The 13,429-nt window shown below is 39.9% G+C and overlaps 1 protein-coding gene across 1 annotated transcript in view; it reads right to left on the bottom strand.

Annotated features, from left to right (window-relative positions):
• Positions 1-13,429, bottom strand: part of LOC103465419 (integrin alpha-5-like) — a 56,014-nt gene extending 42,585 nt beyond the window's left edge. Inside the window, exons 1-2 of the mRNA XM_008410222.3 lie at positions 12,988-13,429; positions 778-902 (exon numbers count right to left, since the gene is read on the bottom strand). Coding sequence (XP_008408444.1) covers positions 778-902; positions 12,988-13,190 — 328 coding nt within the window. The 5' untranslated portion in view covers positions 13,191-13,429. The remainder of the gene's footprint in view (positions 1-777; positions 903-12,987) is intronic.

Here is a 13,429-nt window from a genome sequence, read left to right as displayed (position 1 = left end):
TACAAGAACAAAGAACGGCTCTCAGTGACACTCCAGTCCTATTTTCTAAGTAAAGAGCCGTTCAGAAGAATCAGACTGTTCCTGAATGTCACATCACTAAATTGCAGACTTATGGACACAGCGTTGTCCCATATATGCAACAAGTCAGTCAACACCTCCGCACAATAATTAAGTGCGGTGAGTGACAACTTTTTTTCCACAAATGCTTATGTGTCTCTGTACAGCTAGCTTTGCTAGCATCACGTCAACGGAGCTTACCTTTCTTTGAGCTTCTTTTCTAAGTGACGATAAAAGTTAGACGTTGTCCCCACCGTCTGTGAAAGCGAAGCGCTGCTGAGTTAGCTGTGGCCATCGGATTTCTTATGATTTATGCAGCGCTATTCTATTACTGACGATTAGACAGACATCTTCTGCCGCTGAGAGAAAACCACTGCGCATGTCTTGGAGCGCCGCGTGCGAGTGAAAGGTGGGGAGTTATTGCTTGGATTTTAATCGGTGCGTTTTGCATCCACTGAAAACAAAGATGTTAACAAATAAACTGGACAGTATGCTGTACGCTTAGTGATATTTCCACAGTTGCGGTCTTGACTGGTCTTGAAATAAAATGCCGAGTCCTCAGCGCCCGAGACCGAGACAAGACTGAGACCAAATGCGGTCGAGTCCGAGACGAGACCGAGAGCATCAAAAAATGGTCTTGAGACCAAGACCAATCTCGAGTACTGCTGTTAAGCAGAGAAGAAGTAATTGACCGGTAGAGTCTGAATAAAACCGTGGTACCTTGCTGGTCAAAGTTGATAATGCTGCAGTTGTTCTGGCTCCAGGAACAGTGGTAGACAGCTCCTCCCTCGGTGACGTTCGGCTGGCTGGTGTTGGCTTTTGGAGCTCCAATAAGGACACTGACACTGGACAGCAGAAAAACAAAGAAAGTTTAACAAGCTGCTGGAAAAAACACAAAAGTGCACAAACATTAAGGCTGCACGATAGATATATCATGAATATATTGTTATTGAAGATCACTGAATTCAATATGCACATCACTAAGAACTGCAGGACTGCAATAAAGGTTAGATTGAATTACTATGTGGCTGTAATATATTTGGTAACCCTTGTTGTTAGAAGCAGAATTAAGAAGATTTAGTCAACATTTGGTCAAATCACTAATAAGCAAAGTTGTTTGATTGCCCAAACAGCAGATGTGATCCAAAACCTCATTGTGATTAAAGTTTTTGTATTTTTATTTTACAGTGCCTAGAAGAATGTCTTTCATGTAACAGTTACATGAATTCATAATTCAGTCATGCTAGTGCTCATCATCTACCAGCCAATCAGAGACATCGGAGTTTTATTCAACTGTTGGAGCAACAAGCCCCGCCTACTGGGGAGCGGCATTTCGGGAAAATTATATTTAGTGATTTTATAGAAGTTATGGATTCAACACATTGGAAAAACTAAAAACAAGCCATCATCCTCCTTGTACTTCCTGTCGTCTCCTACGTGGTTTTCATCAGTAGAAACATTCAGTTGTTGATCATGTGACCCATGTTATGCAAAAAAAAACCACCTCATCCAAGTACAAAAACTTTTTATCAAAAATCTCTTTTTTTTAAATTGCCATGTTTCTACTAGAATTTGTTTTTGTAATTTCACTTTCACTTTATAGTTCAATGGTTCCCAAACTTTTTCTCCTGGGCCCCCCCAGTGGTTTTCAAACATTTTCTGGGCCACCCCTATGGATTACAAATAGCTGTCTGGTTGAACAACGTGTGTGTGTTTGGGGTGTGTGTGTGTTGGGGGGGGGGCTGGGGGGGGTTCTTAGAGACTCCCTGTAAGAATGGGGGGTGGAGGAAAATCGACTTTTTGGGGGCAAAATTAATGTACGTAGCTGGACATAGAAAACAACATCGGTAGCCTACAGGCTACTTGTTAAGCTTAAGGTGCTGTATTGATATTAGCTAGCTAGTCATCTTTAAGCTAACTTTACCTGCATCCAACAGCTTTACTCAACTCAGTCGGTTAGTTTGGGGGAAAAACTGTGAATAGTTCTTTCCGTCCCCACACTTTGGGAACCTCTGTTATAGTTAATGGAAACGCAGCAACAGACAGTTAGCACTTGATAGACGTCAGGTTTGGGGTTTGTGTAAATCAATGCTATCGCAGGATGTGATTGGCTGGATCGTCTTGACAGTCCAGTAGATTGTTGGAACCAGTGGGGCCATACCCATCAGTCCCAACATAAGATCACTGTGACATCTGTATAAGCTGTATTTTGGGTAATTGGGCAGAAAATCACCAGGCAGTCAACAATGATTCCATGGATTTACTCGTGATCCCATCATTTATGTCCACTTTGGCCACAGTAGGCATGCCCAGAACCATAACTGGTCTGGGTGAGTACAAAGGTTCATCCAAATCTGGCCTATGTTGGGATGCTTAACCGTTACCTTTAAGTCATTTACATTTACACTTACAGTACTAAGAAGTACAGAAAGGCGGCTTCAAATGCAAACTAGAACTAATGACATCAAGGTTTTGCTTTTAGGTGCTTGTAAGTTTTTTCACAACTACTTCATGAGGTTTTAAGAGAGCAGTTTCCAGCTGTCACATCTGCGTTGGGGTAAATCTCTGCCACTATTGCTGGGTTGTTACAGCTGGAATCTTAGCATATAGTTAAAAATTACTGTGCCTTAAAGTGACTGTAAGAAAGAACTGAGACAAACAACTCCTTTCAAAAGAACATAAAAACTAGAAGCTGATTGGATGGAACATCTATCAAACTCAGAGGAGGCGTCTCACATCTGCAGCTCTGATATGCAACATATGTCATGTTATGGCTGCCTGTTAAAGTCCAGTCAGGGTTATTTATATTTCAGCAACAAGGCAGTTTAAAGTGCTTTACACAGAAAAAACATAATACAGTAACCAATTATGAAATGAGAAATATACATTGCATTTGGTCAAATGTCATCATCAAAATCATCAAGCAAATATACGTCAGATATCAATGATACGGTTATTTGTTATGAATCAAAGCAACTTTGGACAGGTGGGTTTTTAGCCCTGATTTAAAGGAACTCAGTGTTTCAGCTGATTTTGTCATGAATTGTGTTAATTGAGGTAGTTCTGGTTCTGGCTCTGGATGCAGAGCAGAACCAGAAGACCTGAGAGGTCTGAGGGTTGATACAACAGATCCTTAATGTATTGGGTTCTAATCCGTTATTAGATATGTTATGACATTCATCTGTCATAACCTGGTATCTTAAAACTAGCATAAGAATTAGCTGCCTAAAAGAATAAAATCCCAAAACAGATCCTATAATTACCCTGCAATTCCACTGTTAGTATTATAAATGGTTTGAAGACAACAAGGAGGAGGTTCTGGAGTCTGGTCTAGTCAAAGCACAGACCTCAAAGTAATAGAGAACTTGTGGTAGGACTGACAAGTGGTGTTCAGAGCTGCTCTCATCGCAACGTGACCGACTGAACAGCTTAGCAGAAAGAATGGAGGAAAATGGCAGGTTATTTAAATAAAATATATGTTACATATTTTATTTAATGTAAATCAGTTTAAACATTGACAGTAAAGGGGATTTTTTTTAATTACTTAGTCAAAAATGGCAAATTTTGTTAACAATAATTGATGATTTGTGAAAGCAATAAAAAGAGTAAAATATCCAGAGGTGTTCATAATATGGATGCATTTAAGATGCTTTTACAGACCCAGCTCTAGTCTTTGGCATTTGAATTAAAAAGAGCTAGATATCATTTTTTTAACTAATGAATTATTTCAATAATATCTTCCATGATTTTTTTTTTCTTTTTAAATACCCTACCAATTATTTTGTTCAAGTTGGTGCAATTAGTTTGCTGTGAAGCTCTTGAAAATGCAGCTGAGATTGACACTGACCAAAAACAGGAACAGAGTTCGTCTATTCAACGCCAGAGAGTAAGGAAAAAAATTCACTTTCCTTTTTATGCCATATGTGTAAACATGTATTCAGCGGTGAATAACGGATACTGAATTGTCAGCATTTAAACAAGCAACAATAGAAGTGGTTTTTATAGCCATAATGGATCATGTACTTGTCAGGCCAATGTAAACAGGATTTGCAGATGACAAACTTATTTCATGATGCAGTCATTACAGCTGAAACAGAGTCAGATTTCACCAGACGTGGCTGTAATATGACATTTTGCAGCCCACTGGCCTGTCTGTCCCAAAGCTAAGCTACCTCAGTCTGTCAGCTCTGTGGTGTTTCTGGACGATCCACAGGGAACAGCTCTGATGCACAGAGGTTAATGTGGACCAAACTATTTTAGTGGCGGGAAACATCCCCAAATCCACATCCTGAAAGACGGTTAAAAAATTTTGGGGGGAATTATTGCTGGTTTACAGTTTTAAACATTTTAACACATATGTGGTCATGACAACATATTGTAAGAGTTGTTGAAGCTTTTCATTGGTTTTTCTTCTGCAACAATTTTTCAGTCAGTTTAAATTTTTCTTACTTTGAACTTTACCTCAACGTAGTAAGAGGAAACTTTGCTGGGTAATTAGCTGGGTTTCCATTGATCATATAATTGTGCAAAAAGGAATTACAAAATAAATGTGTTTAATGGAAAAACTGCAAAAGTCATGTTGTTCTATGAAAAGCTTTTGTGCTAGAATCAGGTGGTTTTTCAGGCAGATAGAAATGTGTGTTTTTCACAAAATTGAAACGGAAACACTTTCATCGCATCATAAGAATCACACGGCAGGCACTGGCATCCTTAGACAATGAGCAAAACAAGTCTTATTGCATTGTGAAGTTTACTTAGTCCAAAAGTGTTGAATCCATAGTTCTTCTGTAAAATCAGCAAATACAATTTCCCCAAAGCGCTGCTCCCAAGTAGGCGGGGTTTGTCGCTCCATCGCCTGAATAAAACGCTGCTACGACCCGGCTCGGCCAGAGGAAAGGGAAGTAACATTAAAGAAACCTAGGTGGTAAGGTTTAACAATTTAGAGGTTTATTGTTTTGAGTTTTGACAAAAATAAAAAAGTAAAAATTAACAATAATCAAAATGTAGGGACTTACAACAAAAATGTACTAAATAAAACAAAATACACAAAACAATCAGAGTTGTAAATCAAAGATCTTAAGCAAACAAAAATGGACTTTCAGTACAGGTTAAACAAAAACAAACTACAAATCTCTAGCCGAGATACAAAAATCCCCCACAGGGACAAAGCGAGTTACACAAGCTATCAAAAGCTGTCAGAGCTGACTAAAGCTATCAGAGCAAGCAAGTTTACAGCAGTCAAGAACAAACACCCAACAAAGTGGCAAGCTGTCTGAACAAAGAAACAGCCACGCCTTCTCCCAGGAAGTCCTTGGTTTTAAAAGGGAGGCCTCAACAGTGATTGGTGGAGCCGGCAATTGATGACCCAATCACGGTAGACCTCAGGGTGTGGCATAGGACAACAGGGCAGCACCCACTTCCAGGTGAAGTCAGTCTGATTAGCCACTGCAAAAAAAAAAACAAATAAACACAGAAAAGGCCACTGGCCGTAACACCTCCCCCCTTAAAATCCTAAACTAAAAGGGGTTTGGGAGGAACATTTCCAACCGAAGGTAACTATATAAGCTACCTAGTGGACATACATATAATTCATTCAATCATGACACACTAGACAAAGCTGCTGAGAAATTGACTGTACCATTCTTAAATTTGATGGTAATTAACGTAGGACTAGATCCTAGGTAGACCTCAAGGTGCTGAGGCGCTAGAAGCAAAGCCAGAGTTTCTCTCTCAATAATGGGACACTTGATCTGACTTCTTGTAAATTTACAAGAAAAGTAACAGACGGTATGATAAGCTCCGTTATCACCTTCCTGTAATACAGCTCCCGCTCTCACAGCACTATCATCCACCTCAATTTTAAATGCCTTAGACATGTTTGGAGAAGAGAGGACAGGTGGATGGGACAAAAGAGGTTTTACATTTTGTAACGAATGCCGATACTCAGAAGTCCAATATAGGTTTACTTTTAAGCTCAGCAGAGTTGTAAGGAGGAGGACTACAGTTAAGGTTCTACAGAAGTTCCTGTAAACACTAGCCATGTCAAGGAAATGGCGAAAGGCTTTTATTTTGACTTTCCAGCGACATACCTTAACCATTTCTGCGTTGGGTCGCAGTGGAGTTTGATAAGAAACGAAATGGTGAATAGCAGGAGGAGTAACCTTGTCAGGCTTACCAGTCATCTGAGAGGTGGGATAGCTGTGGAAGTACTGAGCATAGAATGACACTGGTTCAACTCTGGCCTTGTCAGCACTTACCACACTTGAGAAAGACCTTTTTGGAGCTTGATCCACCTTCTAACAAATGCCAACGTCTCCTCTGATTGGCTGGTAGATAATGAGCACTAGCACCATGACTGAATTGTTAATATATTTCATGCAACAGTTGACTTCTGTCACTGCCATGATTTTTAATGACTTATGAATAAACTTATTTAGATGTCACTTAATTTCTTATTTCTTATTTAACAGAAACATTAGCAGAATGTTAATGTTTCTACATTAGAAGAACAACGACAAAGTACTGCACACATTTGTAGTGGAAACACAGCTACTCTTATGCTAACTGTATGCTAGTATTTAACTGCCTTTTGACAGACAGTTAAAATGATGCATGAGATAGCACACAAATGTTAGCTTTATGACCATCAGTGACAGTAGTAGAAATCCACCAGACTGTTTTCTCTGCCCATCCCCAGCATGTCTGGAAATCAGAAGTGGAATATTTACATGGCAGGATAAGCTCATCTTGTAAAGTGCTCACTAGTGGACACTGAGGCAGCCATGGCACAGGCCTCTGTTTCAAAACTTACTTGACTTAATCACCCTCACCTCCTGTGATCTTTGCACGTGTGGAGTCGTAACTTACACCGCCGAGTCAATGAAAAGCGCTAGCAGTGAAAATTTAACAGCCAATGATAGGCTCCTTGACAATAAGCTGTGCATTAGAGGAATGATGGATGCCTCTGTTGAGACCTGAGAGCAGGATTCCTTTCCTTTAGCTCGTGTTCACCAGGAACATCTGCTCATGGGGAAGTGAGTCATAGGCAGGGTGAGGTCAAACATGTACCGTGCAATTTTCCCCTGAGTGGATTTTAAGACAACATATTGGCATTCAATGTCAAAAAATATATATTATTAAAGGTTTTAAAGTTTCACATTCATCAGGAAACTATTTGTGATGCTCATTTCGATGAGGATGTCAGCCACTGAATACTGTGCAACATGACTTCTTTCAGGGTGTTTTCATGCCTGATAGTCTCTGGTAGACTCCATTACGGAACGTGGAACATTTGCTACATGTTCAGCTGCTGCTGTTCTCTGACACAGAGCTGAGTCAAACCAACCAATCCCTTTGCAAAACCTGCTTACCCCTTCTTGCCTGTGGGGGCGCTGCACCAAGAATTGCTGAAGGAAACAACATAGGATCCTCTGAAAAAGACACTGAGTGCAACTTCCTTCTTCATGAAACACAAACAAAAAGTGCGGTGTCAGATTTTAGCAGTCGTGGGATTTCTTTTTTATCTTTGGAAAAAGACAAAGAGCTGTTTTTTCCTCTCACTTTAGACTTACCTACACATTTGTTTTGGTTGTATTTACCCAGAATGCCCAGGGAAATAGTACGCATATTGTTTTGGTTGCGATCTCCAGTCCACTTTGCATTCACATAAGTATTCAAACCACACCAATGTTCACTTCAACCGAATCCAGAGCGAGGTTTGTGGATGGACCAGAGTTCACTTTTTTGGTCAGCATCAGAGTTTGATTGAGCGTTTACGTCTCCCCAAACAAACCGGACTTTCTAGGCAAACGGACTGCAGTTAGATTAAAGCAGACTAAACAGCACCCTCAAGATGTAATCTAAAGGAAACCTCAATGAGGTACACTAAATCATTCAAGATGGACTAAAATGTAGGAATCAATTTCTTTTTTATGGTCCAAATTTGTTTTACACACTGCAGTAATATGTCTCTATTAACTGTTAGTTATGCGCCTCACAATTCTAGACATCATGGTCAAGTCTATAGTATGCACCACAGTCTGCTATAAACAAGCCATCACAGCAAAACATGATGCTGGTATCATTATGTGGGGATGGTTCTCTTTGAGATCAGAGTTGATGGGAAGATGAGTGGAGCTAAAGACAGAGTATTACTGGATGAAAACCAGCATGGCAGCAAAAGACTAGAGGCAGCAGGATAACAACCCTGTTGCCTTGAGGAGCAGGGTTGTCATCCTTTAGAATGTTTTTGTGTGTCAGAGTGGCCCAGTAAAAGACCAGACATAAATCCCATTTATGATCTGAGACTCACAGATTGTTTGTCCATCCAATCTGAACAAGGTGATATTTTTTGGCAACAATGCAGCATTGTCACTCTCTGGATGGCGCAAAACCAGTTGATAAACACTCTAAAACATCTGCAGCAATAACAGCAGGTGGTTATATAAAGTATTTTCAAATGGGGATAAATGCATGTCACACTTTTTCAGTTTTTACGGATAAATAATGTTGAAAACCATGTATCGTTTTTATTTCCACTTCACAATCATGCAGAAAACATAACTAAAATAAAGGGAAGGTTATCATATAGCAAAAAATGAAGTGATTACTTTAGTGTCACTCAATTATTTTTGCTGTATTGTTTTAATGCGGCCAAACAGCCAGAACTGTAGGAAAACCAAGAAGCAGAACAGTCCTTCACCGTTAGCAGAGGACATACAGAAAGAGGACTAAAACAGATGTGTAATTATTTCCCACATGGCTTTGTATGGACACACTACCTTCCCACACATGCTGCATCTAACCTTATACTGAACAGTGAAAACAGAGCTAACCTGGAACCAACAAAGGCCGCTCTTCATAATGCTAAGTATGGATAAACAATCTAATAACTGTCAGAATGCATGGCAGCCAGAAAAAACAATGCTATCAGCAGAGACGTGTTCAGGAGAGCTTCACTTTCCCACAGGCCAGCAGTCTGGATTCATGTTCCGCAACAATTGTAAGCTGTTAAAACACATGAAGCTGATTGAGGACAAAGCGTAGCATTGTTCCAAATAATAAGTGCTGCAAGGGAAAAAAAACAGCTCCCTCAAAACAAATAGGTCTAAATCAAAATCTTAGTAATTAGTCCACAACATGCCTGCTAACCATCGTGGGTTTAACAAAGCAAGCCCAGAGAATCTTAACCAATTTCCAATGAGGAAAACATTAGCCCAACATGTTAGCCTGCTAGCCCCAGAGGATGATGGTGAGAGCAAACCTGATGGAGAGCAGGCAGGATTTACTGTAGGCTCACCTGCTAGCTGTTGAAAGTTAAATTTCCTACTTCAGCATCGTAGTATCTATTATATGTCGCCTGTACAGTTACAGTCAAAAATTAACCTTTTGATTTTGATTACATGGCCCATCGTAACATAAAAACTGGGGAGTTCATTTTACAAAGTCCTATTTTTACAATTTTTAAATGCCACAGCTTCAATCTAAAGATTTAATTCGAGTAGACTAGCTATTTAGCTTCATACTAAATGTTTAGTTAGAAGGCTAAATATTTCTAGCCTCAAACTGAAGTTTGCCTAGCATTGGAGGATTCCTGGTTCAATCCCCAATCCGTCCGCCTCTGTCATGTCTTTGGGCAAGACACCCACAGCCTTGCCTGCTGGCAGCCTGTGGCTACTATCCAGTAGCTCATCATCACCAGTGTGTGAATGGTTGAATGACTGACTGTAGTGTGAAATGCTTTGGAGTCCTCTGGACTTGATAAAGCACTATAAAAGTACAGGCCATTTATCATTTACCACAGTTCAGAGTCAAATATTTAGCTAATATAAACAACTACAGCTCTGTAGCTTATATATCATTTAGCCAATATACAAATGTTAAATAACTGTTAAACATATTTTCTTTGTTTTAACAGTTGTTGCATTGATTACAGAGTGATTTCTGTTATCAAAAGGAAGCAATGAAAAAAAAAGACTTGTTAAAGTGTTTGTCGTCTCACGCATACAACAGCCAGTACTACAAACTTGACGATGGCTACAAAAAGTAACAGTTATGCAAATGCTAGTGGAGGTGTTTGTGCAATATTGACCTTGGATTAAAAAAAATCCACAATAAATTCAACACCGGGAACCAGGTCTTGTTTGCCTCATTAAATCCATCATGAAAATGAAAGTCTTATGGCATCAAAAAAAAGCCCAAAGAGAGTATTAAATCCAGGGCCACGAGTGAATGGATTTTAGGTGATAAACTGAGTCCTCAGGAGATTTACAGCAGCTGTGGAAAGTGAGCATCAAGAGTCGACAAGCCAATCAGCTTTTGGCTGTGGCCTCAAATCTAAAACCTTTGATAGCAGTCAGGTTGTTCTGATGGTTCTGTTAGTCTGGTTCTAGCTCGCAGTAGGCTTGTCTGGTTATTACAGCCTTGAATCTTAAGTTGTTCAGCTTTAGGTTAGCCAGTGAATACTGAAGTAAAGCCAACCAAACTGGTACAGTGCCAAAGTAGTTTGAGTGTCTGTTTGGCATTAGATTGTTGTCTCCACCAGCTCTGGTAGCGTAAGATTGACACTACCTCAGCTCAGACTGAAGAACCACAAGCCTGAGGAAAGAACAGGATCCATAATGATCTGAGGTCTGGATCATTAGCTGTGTTTCCGTAACAAATGTGCGCAAAACTTTGTCTATATTCCGCTCATGAAAAAAAAAACACAATTTCGCAATTGTGGTGTTTCCAATAAATAAGAAACAGTTAAAATCCCGATATGTCACTAAAATATACACCACGCCATAATCCTCCAGTTACTTCATTGTCATCGTCTTGTTGGTTTGTGCTAACGGAAACATCCGGTTGTTGATTATGCAGCTGGTGCAGTGTTTCCACTGGAGTTTTGCAAAATAAACTCATTTCAGTACAGTCAAAAAAACCACTTCAGCCTAGTGCCAAAACTTTTTATTGAAAAACGAGATTTTTTTTAAATTGGCATGTTTCCATAAAGCAAATTTATTTTCGAAATGTCAAACTGAGCAATTATGTTGTCAACAATTATGTTGGCTATTGAGACTAACAGCCAATCAAAATGTTACAGGAGCCAGTGAAGACCCAAGTTTAGGACCAGACAAGTTTGTTTTAACACTGGAAACACTGGAGAAACTTTGGTCTGAAAATGTATCACAATCTGTTTAGATTACCCTAGTTTATTAGTAGCATTTTTGTGTGTGTGTCTGTGATGGACTGACAAAGCTGTGTGCTGACTCCAGATCGAACCTCTGTAGGCCTGAAGATAATAACTTCAGGTTGGTTTCTGTTCAGCTGGAGAACGTTATGGCACATCCACAAACTGATTTGTTCTAAGCATCTGTTCAATGCTTGAATTGGTTCGGAGTCAGTGAATCCTGTCTATTCTGAAAATACACAGATTTTTCTGTGGAATGTAATTCCAAATTATCTAAAAAAAAATTTTTTTTTTATTTATTACATTTTTTCTACTGGAGCATATCTCAAGCATAAATGAAAAAAATGCATCTTGTAAATCCAAAATATCAATGCTACCAATTGGCTTGTGTTTGCAAAGCAGCCAATCCAGGACCACCTGCATTGGCTGCAATAAAGTGAATGTTAGCTTTGACCTGAAGATGTTCCCACTGAGCTTATTAATGCATATTAAGGTATAAGTTGTGTTTTAACTCGTAGTTATTAGTGTTTTTTGAGGGGGTCTCTTAATTTACTTATCATGGTCCCTGACCCCTGCAAATACTAGAGGTGCACTGTAGACAAGCACAGAAAAACCAGTGCATATGGTCTAGTCAAATTTCAACTGGGGTATTCCTACACTCATGACACTTTGTTTAAAAAAACAGTTTACAAAACCGTTATTTAAGAAAACAAAACAGGAAGTTATTTTTTTTTTCAATTTTCCAAAGAAAATGTCTAAAGCTCATCTCATCTCATGAACTAAATATTATGCAACATTTTGTTACTTCAGCTGCAGTTATTTATTGAATGCAATATTTTGTACAGTGCTGCACATAGACTCCCCCTATTTTATTGTAGTTTTATTTTTTTTCTTAGGCAAATAATTTTTTTTCTACAGGCCTTAACACACATCATACAGCCTTCTCTGTTTTCCATATCAATCAATCAATCAATCAAATTTTACTTGTATAGCACATTTCAGCAGCAAGGCATTTCAAAGTGCTTTAAATCATAACAGACACAAAAACACAAAGTCATAGTGAGCTACAAACTAATTCTCATCTATTAATTTTTGTTACGTGAAAGCAATCTGAAGCAAATACTAGGGGTGCACTGTAGACAAGCACAGTGCACCCCTAGACAAGTTGGGTTAAAAGACTTCACACCTCATTCATCCCCTTTAGGGAACTTGAGCCAAACCAGGTGATGGACCTTTCTGTGTGTAGAACAAGAAGAAGACTTTTGATCTCTGACTGCATCTCTCTCTCAGCAGTTCCTGAGCTGTCAAAAAAAAAGCCAAATGAAAAAGCCCCACTGTCCTCTTGGAGCCCTGTTCGGGGTAAGAGTCGTGTTTTTCTTTGCTGTGGGTTAACCCCCTCCTCTGAATCACACAGACTCGTGCGTCTGGTTCCAATCAGACTCGCGCAGGAATTCCATCTGAGTGTGCACGTGTGTGGAAAAGATCAAAGTGCAAATGAAGGATGTGTGTTTTAGTAGAAATAGTTAAAAAATACGAAACAACTCAAAATCACCTTTGAAATGGATTTTTACAATAATACCTTCTAATATTCAGACGGGTTGGGGTCTTTGTGTCTGTGCTAGAACAGAAGACCGGATGTAAACATAAACAAAAGATTCGAATTAGGAAGAAATTATGATTTCTAATTATCCTTCGTTGTTTTTTTATTCAGGTTGTACTAAAATACAGCCGGTCTTGGCGGAGTTGTGCTGTGACCTTACCTGGACGAGTTCCCGAAAAATTCCACGGAGTATCCGAAATAACTCCCCCGCTTTCCCGTGAAAACGGAGCGTCCCTCCGCGTCCAGGTTAAAAGCGGCACAAAGCTGAAGTGCAGCCGCCACTACAGGTAGCAGCAGCGCGGCGCGGCAGCGGCGGTCTCCCCGCGGCCGGTACGAAGGTGAGAGTCCAGGAAGGGCGCCCATCTCAGCTGCTGAGAGACTCTTCTTTCATGGAAGAGGCGCAGCGCAACACGCATCATCCGTCCTGGTTCCTTATCCCGGCCAACTTTGTGCTCTTAACCCGAAATCAGAACCCTGAACAACCCCACTTCTCAGCTCCAACAGGTCCGTTGTGGTGCTGCTCCAGAGTGGATGGGGCCATGCATGTAAACACGCAGAAAGAGAGAGAGAGAGAGAGAGAGAGAGAGAGAGAGAGAGAGACG

The sequence above is a fragment of the Poecilia reticulata genome, chromosome 5 (assembly GCF_904066995.2).
Source record: "Poecilia reticulata chromosome 5, P_reticulata-male-v2, whole genome shotgun sequence".
In the NCBI taxonomy this organism is placed as follows: domain Eukaryota; kingdom Metazoa; phylum Chordata; class Actinopteri; order Cyprinodontiformes; family Poeciliidae; genus Poecilia; species Poecilia reticulata.
This window is presented reverse-complemented; position numbering and strand designations above follow the sequence as displayed.